At 42.6% G+C, this 9,805-nt stretch overlaps 1 protein-coding gene across 3 annotated transcripts; it reads left to right on the top strand.

The window, feature by feature from the left end:
• The first annotated feature begins 3,664 nt into the window (after positions 1-3,664).
• On the top strand, positions 3,665-8,695 carry LOC115689936 (BTB/POZ domain-containing protein At1g67900). 3 transcript variants are annotated; one of them, XM_056314646.1, is made up of 7 exons: positions 3,665-4,079; positions 4,191-4,261; positions 4,809-5,101; positions 5,203-5,272; positions 5,378-6,643; positions 7,137-7,687; positions 8,162-8,695. In XM_056314646.1, exons 3-6 carry the CDS (start codon positions 5,043-5,045, stop codon positions 7,641-7,643), a joined length of 1,902 nt encoding a protein of 633 aa, XP_056170621.1. In that variant the 5' UTR covers positions 3,665-4,079; positions 4,191-4,261; positions 4,809-5,042; the 3' UTR covers positions 7,644-7,687; positions 8,162-8,695. The 3 variants fall into 3 exon arrangements, with proteins under 3 accessions (XP_056170621.1, XP_056170616.1, XP_030471988.1); XM_056314641.1 differs by lacking the exon at positions 8,162-8,695 and having other exon boundaries at positions 7,137-7,863; XM_030616128.2 differs by lacking the exon at positions 8,162-8,695 and having other exon boundaries at positions 4,744-5,101; positions 7,137-7,863.
• The last annotated feature ends 1,110 nt before the right edge of the window (positions 8,696-9,805 follow it).

Genomic DNA, 9,805 nt, shown 5'->3' with positions numbered 1-9,805 from the left:
GTTTTTTCTAAATTTTTCGATTTTATCTTTTCTTTCTTTCTTTTTTCTTTCTTTTCTTCTTTTCGGGTAAGAAAATGGTAAATTTCAAGCTAACTCATTCATCATCCTCGTCTCCCTCCACTTCATCTCTGAATTCTCTCTCTCTCTCCTCTTCCGTCATGGCGGCCGCCATCAAAGTCGTCATCGGCCCCTTCACAAAGCCTACAAGTATCGCGCCTCATCCCCACCGTCGATATTTATAATGTATTTTCATCGATAGTTGTGCCGGGCTCCTTTTCAATAATTTATTATGGATATTTATATCTCATTAACAACAGTTACAAACAAATAGTTATGCTTTAATACACATTTCCCGAAATTCTAGGTGTACCTTTCATACCCAGATGATCATTATCCAAAGCTAAGTTACAATTTTCAAGGTTATTGAGATAACTAACCGTCACTTGGTACTAGAACCATCGCTGGATATCAAAATTAATAGTCATACTTCAACTGAAATCGACATGTTCTTTCATTTCTCAACTCCAACACTCATCAAATTTTTCATAGTTAGATTGTTGACGACCGTGATCGATTAGCAACGATCCTCACAAACAATCTTCTATGCGTTGGTCGTCCATCTCTACAAGATGATCTTCAAGTCGATCGCCTCGACCATCGGTGACTTCCCTCGACCGGCCCTTATCGTAATCAACCGATTCCATCATCCGTCGTCAACGGAGAAAGTCGATCGTTTTTAGGTGTAAACAAGGACCATATTATCTTTTCATCTCTTGTCGAAGATTCTCCAATCAGGGACGGAGGAAAAAGCGGGCCACCCTTGATTGGGTGGCCGAGCCGATGCTCTACCAAAGAGAGGGGGGCTGAGGAAGATCTTGCTGGCTTTTGCACAAGAAACCAAACCACCGTGGGGTTTTGTTATTCTTTGCTTTTTTCCCATCACCTCTTTTTCTAAGTGGGAATCTCCACTAAATACGTGAAACAACTCTAAAAGGAAACAACAAGGGTGTGAATGGGCGGACCCATGGCTGTCGGTTGGTCGCCCCGTTGGGTTGCACGGAAAAGGACCGATGATCCCATCTTTCTTCCATATCTCTCTCTCTCTCTCTCTCTCTCTCTCTCTCTTTCGCATGGTGGATATCAAATGCATATGTCCACCCAAAAACCCAGGAAAAACATTAAAAAAACAACACTAAATTCAGACCACCAATCTTCTCGACAATTTGCCATGAAATCCCCATCTAATTTACGGGCATTGCCACGGGCGGACCGCTGATCGAGCCAAGACGTGGTCGGGTCGCAATCCGAGGAAGACACCGATCGAGCCAACACGTGAACTGAGTGGCGACACTTCAGGTCCACCGGTCCGAGACTCTCCTCCCCCCGTTCTTTGTGAATCTGGGGGCCAAAAACAACCCTGAAAGGAAGACATCGATCCTTCCTAAGCATGCCGTAAATAGAGTAAATAATGATAGACAGCATGTTATTATCATCTTTATGGCTATGTAAACAACTTTTTAGGTTTCCAATTTATGGGTTCCTTCCTGCCGGTCCTAGCAATGCACCATTTTCTTCTCATTTGGTAATATCGTAGCCTCGACATCTACGACATGGTTAGTCATCACATGTTTGGTACTATAAACGATACCCCCTCCAATTAGGACTGGTAGGACAAGGAAAGCTTACTTTAGTCGAACAAGTGCACACGGAAGAGGAGGAATAGTCGAAATCGTGTTAGGTACGAAGAATATCAACATGAGAGAACAAGCGATGAACTGGTTAATTTACACAGTCACTATGTCAAGAGTTAGAGAAAGGGGTTAATATGCATTTTCAATCATGCTATAATTCCAATTAATGTCCATTCTGAATTTTTCAAATTTAGTTACTCCTAGTAAGCGTTTTCTTTAGTTTTAGGATTTGACCGTACCAATTAGTATGAGCAATAGATGTACAAATGGGAGCTCAAAAGAGCCACTAGCCAATAAAAGAAAGGGAAATTCAGTACTCAACCTAGCAGGGATGATCAACTCTATTGACATAAGGCGGTGGAAAATTTTCCTTTATTCAGGGATGGGGGAGGAAAAGATGTTCCCTTTAGCAATTCGTTTTCTTCTTTTTCTTTTTTGTTTCTTTGGAGGAAGAGGTTGCACGTTTAAATTCATCTGTTTAGAATGGAATATTGTGACGCATATCTATTCAAAAATTCACAAAATTTCTTTTTATAATTCAGGAGTACGACTGTAATTAGTAGCTATATTGAGGAGAACTAGCACAACAACCCATTGTCATGACCTTCACTTAAATTTGGACTATCCAGGGTAGCAAAGTATGAGAATACCCTTACCATTGGGTCCATCCCAATGTGGATAAATTATCTACAATTAAAGGTCTTTTTAGCTTATTTTAATGTCCTTCAGAAAGTCATTGAGTAATATGCTTTCAAAATGTAACAAGCTCTATTCCATGTATTCACAAGATTAACATGCCGGCAAAACCTTGGTTTAATGGGGGGCCTAACAAGCAAAACTGACCAAAAATTGAGCAGATTTTTTTTTTCAGCTTATGACACATCAAAGAGAAAAGAAGCTACTCTGGAAGGGTAAAAAAAAAGCATAAGCTCTTTTGCGAACTCTATGAATTAACCTCAACATTTTCCAAGTTCATCTCTAGAGTGGGAAGAGTGGTTCAGTCTTATATACTCTCTCTCTCTCTCTCTCTCTCTCTCTCTCTCTCTCTCTCTCTCTCTCAATGTCTCACTGATTATCCCACCCCACATAGATCAATTCATTTGATCCATTCTAAAAGAAGGGGGGGTAAAAAATCATCTGCATGGCAAAGCAATAACTGATGAACAAGAGTCTTTATGTGGATGAAATAGCTTTTCATATTTATGATCTTTTGGTAATGTAAACACCCCCAAGTTTGAAAACTCTTTTGATATATAGTAGGGGAGTCCTAACTTGGCATCTATTCAGTGAGGTGGGGTTGCCTTAGCTCAATTATTATCTGGACCATTATCTTTCCTCCCCCCCAAGAAAAAAAAATCAAAGGAAAAATTAATGTGATAGCAAAGTGTACATAGAACAACATCAAAACTTACCTTGTCAAACGCACACATTATTAATGTTGTAGGCTCAAAAATCAAGCTTGCTGCTATTAACATCATATGCTCATCAACTCGTAGGTTTCTTTTTCACTCTTTTCATTTGTATTTTTATTTTTTTGTGATTTTTGCTTTTAGTCTTTCTTTCAAACCAGGACCCCACCAAGTTTGTCAATGTCACTACTCATTGATTCCCATTAATCAAAACTCCCCACCAAGAAATGAAAAGAAGGAAAAAAAGGATCATAAGTTTAGAAGAATCCAATGCTGACGATGACCTCAACTGCCCAAGAATTGAAACTATTTTGCAGCATGTAAGTACCGAAATCCCACCTCCACAAAAAAGAAGAAAATAAGAAGAAGAAGAAGAAGCCATTGACTTTCATCTCACATGGGGCAACAAGTGTTTCATGCATAGTCATGGGTAGGACCATATGCCATCAATGCCATGTAGAGGCGCCTCTGTTATTCTGGTGAAAACCAAGGGCAATTATTCAATCTTTCTTCCCCTGCTTTTCCATAACATTAATGTGTGTATATATATGCTGTGCAGGCTGAGGATGAAGATGCCCATCTTTTGATAACGATACTCTTATCATCAATCATCTTCTTCTACTGTTGCTGCTGCTCCTCCTCCTCTTCCTCCTCCTCTGTTCTTCTTGCTTTTGTGCAGTCACTTTACTTTTGGGCAAATATTCCCCCCTTCTTCTTTTTTGTCACACTTTATCATAATCTGCAAATTCGACCGCTTTTGATATCAATGGGGATTGTGGGAGTCGTACGATGTTGCGTATAAAATAGTGTTTGACTAATAAAATAACGAAATCTTAGGGGGTCGCACAGTAACTAAAGGAAAAAAATAATGGTGTGGCAATGATGAGAGAGAGGGACACTGATGGGCGCAGGATAAGCACGTGGGCTTCGCCTTTCCCTTAGCACGCTGCCGTTTTCTTTTCTCCTCTCGGGGACAAAGGTTAGAGCTTAAGCTGGAAACCCTTCTTATTCCTCTTGAATTTACATAAAAAGACTAAGAAAAGAGGCAAATTTTGCAGTGGCATAACATATTTCTTTCCCTCTGGTCCAGGTAGAATATTTGCAGTGAATGATTGTCGTCAGTTTCTGCTTGTTGGGAGTGCCACGAATCCAGCATTTCGGGTGGGTAATCTCCCGTCTTTCTTCATAAAAATCCAGTCTTTATCTATTTCTGGGCAATTTGGGATTCTTGGGTTATTTAGGATTCTTTATCTTTTTTTTCTTTTTGTGTTTTAACTCAGCTGTGGTGAATGATTGACTTGGTGGGGAAGTGGCAAGGTCGGTCTTGGGTATGTGTTTGATCTTGATGGGGGGGTTGATTCTTTGTTTTTGCATGTCCAAATAAAAAAAAATAAGGCATGGAATTTGACCGAAAGGACATGGGCCTTGGGGCTGTGTTTGATCTCGTAGGTTTCTGTCACCTTACACCACCTATTCATTTACCATAATTCCAATTCCTTTATTTAATTCATAAGCAACACTTCACCACCCCCACAAACCAAATGGTTAGCTCTTGGTCATCGGTTCTTCTTGGAGAAATTCTCTTCCCTCTTATAACATTTCTATCCTCTTCTTTTCTCTTTGCTCGGGAAAAAAAAACACAGACAATTTACAGTTCTTGAAGTCCAGGGTCTCTGTTCTGGCCATTTAATTTCAAGTTGGCTTGCAGAGTTGGGAATTCATTGAATCCAAGCAACAAGAACGAGTGGACTTGACTCTGGTTTGGTCTCCACAAGCTCTCTCTCTCTCTCTCTCTCTCTCCTTTGGTTGGAGGGAGTCTCAAATTGAGAGTCTTGGGCAGCATCAGGAGTAGCAAAGTCTCCAAGTCTTCACATCTTGTTGCGTACCTAATCGGATGATCAAGTGAAAGCTAGAGGGAGGATTTACAGTAACAAGTGAAGTCATGAAGTTTATGAAGCTCGGATCTCGGCCGGACACTTTTTATACTACTGAAGCAGTGAGGTACCTGTGGACTAGACTAAGAGTGAATTTTCTCTTTGATTTCTTCTTCAAGTTTGTGGAATTGGAGGTTGAGCTCATGAATTGAATTCTTCTGGATGCAGGTCAGTGTCTTCTGAAGTGTCCAGTGACCTCATAGTACAAGTGAAAGGAACTAGATATTTGCTCCACAAGGTATATATTGTTCGGATTGAACATCCTTGAATGAATCTTTAGCTTTTTATTTTAAAGGTGATTCTGGAATGTCTGTTATTCTGATTAATTTCGCGTCCCACGCAGTTTCCCCTCCTCTCGAAGTGCTTGCGATTGCAGAGACTCTGCTCGGAGTTGCCTGAATCATCGCAGCACCATATTGTCCAACTTCCTGATTTCCCGGGTGGTGTTGAGGCATTCGAGCTGTGCGCCAAGTTCTGCTACGGGATCACCATCACTCTAAGTGCCTACAACATCATCGCTGCTCGATGTGCCGCTGAGTACCTCCAGATGTCCGAGGACGTCGAGAAGGGCAATCTGATATACAAGATTGAGGTCTTCTTCAATTCATGTATTCTTCACGGTTGGAGGGATTCAATTGTGACTCTGCAGAGTACCAAGGCCTTCCCTCTGTGGTCTGAAGACCTCGGAATCACCAGCAGATGCATCGAGGCAATCGCGAGCAAAGTCCTGACAAACCCGTCGAAGGTTAGTCTATCTCATAGTCACTCCCGTCGCGGCCGGGACGATATGTCTTGTAATGGAGCTGAGAGCCAGAGGCATAGATTGGCAGTTAAGGGTTGGTGGGCCGAAGATCTAGCCGACTTGGGGATCGACCTTTATTGGAGAACTATGATAGCCATAAAATCCGGAGGAAAAATACCCTCCAATTTGGTTGGCGATGCCCTGAAGATTTATGCGTCTCGGTGGCTGCCAAACGTATCAAGAGCTGGGAATGCAAAGAAGCAAGCCGTGTCCGACTCAGATTCGGACTCTAACAATGAAGAGCTTGCTTCGAAGGACCGGCTTCTTCTGGAGTCGATAATTAGCTTGCTTCCTGCAGAGAAAGGCGCAGTTTCATCCAGTTTCCTGCTGAAGCTCTTGAAGGCGGCGAACATCCTAAACGCGTCTTCTTCTTCAAGAATGGAACTGGCCAAGAGAGTGGGGCTTCAACTGGAGGAAGCGATGCCGAACGATCTCTTAATTCCTCATCTGTCGCAGGCGAACGAGACATTGTACGATGTGGACATAGTGATGACAATTTTGGAGCAGTTTATGATACAGGGTCAGAGTCCCCCAACTAGCCCCCTGAGATCGAAGCTCGAGTGTGAGAGGAGGAGGTCTCGGTCAGCCGAAAACATCAATATTGAGTTTCAGGAAAGCAGGAGGTCGTCTTCAGCATCGCACAGCTCAAAGCTGAAGGTAGCAAAGATCGTTGACACTTACTTGCAAGAGATCAGCCGCGATGTTAATTTGCCACTGGCGAAGTTCGTAGCTCTCGCTGAAGCGGTCCCGGAATTCGCAAGGGTAGATCACGACGACCTTTACCGAGCCATTGACTTCTATCTCAAGGTAAATGACATCAAAATAGGTAAATGGCATCAACATGCTTTAGGTCTAGCAATCATTGTCAACATAGGTGGTAAGTCATTATCAGCAGTAGATGACCAACTCTCTTGACCTTGGGACTCTTGCTCTTGTTGCAAACTTTTCACCGGCAGTTAGGATTCTGGTGAAAATGGACTTATGTCCCTGATAAATTTATGCAAAAGGGGAAAATAGATCTGACTTCACTTGGTCATGTGTCGTGCGTCAGATAACCTTAACTATGTAACTGACATGGATTCATAGTACTACTTCTGCAGCACAATCTTGGAGTATGTCATAAGACTAAGTTCACGGTTTAGCCAGATTTGTTCCTAAGATGGATGAAACTTCGTACAATCTATTTCAATTCTGGGACAAATTTCTGTTTTAGCCTCACTCGCTTTGGACAATCCTCATTGCTAGCTCTGAATTCTGATTATGATCTGACTATACATTACTTGTTTGATCTCTTACACAGGCACACCCGAATCTGAACAAGAGTGAAAGGAAGCGTCTGTGCCGAATCCTGGACTGCAAGAAACTATCCATGGAAGCCTGCATGCACGCAGCGCAGAACGAGCTCTTGCCTCTGAGGGTGGTGGTGCAGGTCCTCTTCTTTGAGCAGGCACGAGCCACAATGGCAAGTGGCAAGGTCACTGCGCTCCCGGGCAACATCAAGGCGCTCCTGGCAGCGCACGGCCTTGACTCGTCCAGAACTCCAGCACCATTAAGCACCACAACGAGCATCCTCCCTGAGGACCAGTGGAGCGTCTCAGGCCTGAAGTCTCCCAGCAAATCAAAGCTCTCGACGTTGAAGATGAAATTGGCCGAGGACGACGACTTGGACGATAACGACGATGCACAACATGACAGAATGTCGAGGAGTTCTATTGTCAAGGCTTTCTGCGCAATCCCGGCGCGGCCCAAGAAGATGTTCAGCAAGTTTTGGTCCAACAGTAGAACTACTGCCAATGATAAGAACTGAGTGAAGAATGAAAATTTTTTGGGTCTTGCTCCATTTTGGGGATGGTAAAGTTGAATGCATAACTCATACTCTGCCCTGTTCTCTCTCTGTTCTAGTTTTCTTTCTCACCCTTTTGCCAAAACCAAGAAAAAGAAGTTGCCTTGTAACCTTTAGGAGGAGAGACACTCTTGAGAGAATCTCAATGTGCATTGTCAATTAGCATAATCTATTATTTTAATAAGGTGGGAGAGATCTTCATTTTTCAGGACATGAGAGGGAGAGAGCCAAATCTCCTGATGAATCTTGTTCTTTCAGACACAGCTTGGTTAGGATTATTTCTTGGGGACTCTTAGTTGTACATTGCAGTAAAATGGGGGGGTAGGGGGGGACCAAAATTATTTGTGTTTGTTCATATATAACTGTTGCAATGCCTGTTGTCTCTTGTCTTTTCTCTTGCAGCTCAGTTGGATCCTCAGCTCTGTGTCTAAAAACTTTTCATTATTGGTGATGCTGTCTTGCATCTGACTGAATTATTGCAGATCATGGAGTTCTTTCTTGTGTTTCTTTCCGGACCCTCATTGCCCTTCATTCACACACACCTCTTTGTTTGGACTTGCAAGCCCCCTCTGAAACTGGCACCGAATTCAAATTTATTTCAGCCGGTTGCTGTCTCTTTCGGTATCGACTTTTCTTGTCACCACAAAGTTATGACGTCTCTCGGTCCTGCTGACAACTAAACGGGTATTACTGGGAAGCAGTTCGGTCTATATCCAGCGATGGTGTTAGAGCATCGAGAGAACATTTCCTTAGTACGAGAGAATCGAGAAGGACGCATTTTTGGTGTACCATTTATTGTGCCCACGATAAATGCTGGGTAGCCAAGTGCGCAGCGGATGCTTTTCATGGAGAAATTTGGCAAAGGAAAGTCAAAGATGTTTGAATTTAGGAGGTTAATGTGGCTAAAGCTTTTGTCCCATGCTGCCAATCATTTTTTCAAGTTAGATTGGTGACACGTAATTGAACTCCTACATTTTATAGTGTACCAATCACCAAAAGTCAAGAGCAACCAGCAAGTCATGCCCCCAATTTTATGATAGTCGTAAGTCTTCTTTTTTTTTCGTCAGAATGAGAATCTATAATCTAGACTGTGAATTAAAGTGTGTGTTTGTTTTAGGAAAAACTTTATAATAAAGGAAAATGATTTTCGAAAAATCATTTTTTAGGAAAATGTTTATCTCTTTTCAAATTAAGGAATTCATTTTCCTAACTTTAAGTGTGGATATTTAATTTGGCTGTAAATGATTTTCTGTTGACCGATCCATTTCAGCAAACCAAACGCGTGAAAGTCCATGAAACTATTTCACGGATAATTTTTTATTCAGACAAACACCCCTAAATTCAATTTCTTCCAAATGAAGTATCAAGCACACTACTAACAAATCTACAACGTACAACTTCTCAATTATCTTAATAAAAAAAGGAGAAAATTTCAAAACCATCTTCGATCTTGTAATGACCCGTTCTTGCGAGGGTGGGGAGTGGTCACCAGAGCCAGAGGTCCTGGACAAGAAGCGGCTCCTCACAGGCTTTGAGGATAGCGAATGGGATAGGAATGGACCGAATCCCATAATGCCTAGGTGTGATGAGATGAAGTGCCATATATATAGTGACACTTGTCCTAACTTGTAACGAGGCCTTTTCTGGGCGAAGCCTAGAAGAACAAAACCATGCTGGTTCCAGCCCAAAACGGACAATATCGTTACGAGTAGGCCTTGGGCGACACAGTGGTATAAGAGCCAAGCCCAGCTGGAAGTGTGTGGTCAGGGACGAACCAGGCAGAAGCTGGTGGGCCTGTAACGACTTGGTCCTGCGAGGGCGGAGAGTGGTTGCCGGGGCCAGAGGGCTTGGACAATGAGCGACTCTTGGTAGGCTTCGAGAATGGTGAAGGGGGCAGGAATGAACCGGATCCCATATCGCCTGGGTGTGGTGAGGTAAAGTGCCATATATGTGGTGGCACTTGTCCTAATTTGTAACGAGGCCTTTTCTGGGCGAAGCCTAAAAGAACAAAACTGTGCGGGCTCCGGCCCAAAGCAAACAATATCGTTACGAGTGGGCCTTGGGCGTCATAGATCTTCACCACCACCAACCTTTGATCTTTGAAACTTACATTTTACATCTTCGGA

This window comes from Syzygium oleosum, unplaced genomic scaffold (assembly GCF_021117445.2).
Source record: "Syzygium oleosum isolate NSW1041296 unplaced genomic scaffold, Sole_v2.1 Sole_v2.01, whole genome shotgun sequence".
NCBI lineage: Eukaryota > Viridiplantae > Streptophyta > Magnoliopsida > Myrtales > Myrtaceae > Syzygium > Syzygium oleosum.
The sequence above is the reverse complement of the archived record's forward strand: the minus strand, read 5'-3'. Positions and strand labels throughout refer to the sequence as shown.

Excerpts from the sequence above, each read along its gene's own strand:
- LOC115689936 (XM_056314646.1), top strand. The coding sequence starts at position 5,043 with ATGAAGTTTATGAAGCTCGGATCTCGGCCGGACACTTTTTATACTACT. Across the intron at positions 5,273-5,377 it reads CTAGATATTTGCTCCACAAG|TTTCCCCTCCTCTCGAAGTG; the intron begins GTATATATTGTT and ends CGTCCCACGCAG. Across the intron at positions 6,644-7,136 it reads CCATTGACTTCTATCTCAAG|GCACACCCGAATCTGAACAA; the intron begins GTAAATGACATC and ends TCTCTTACACAG.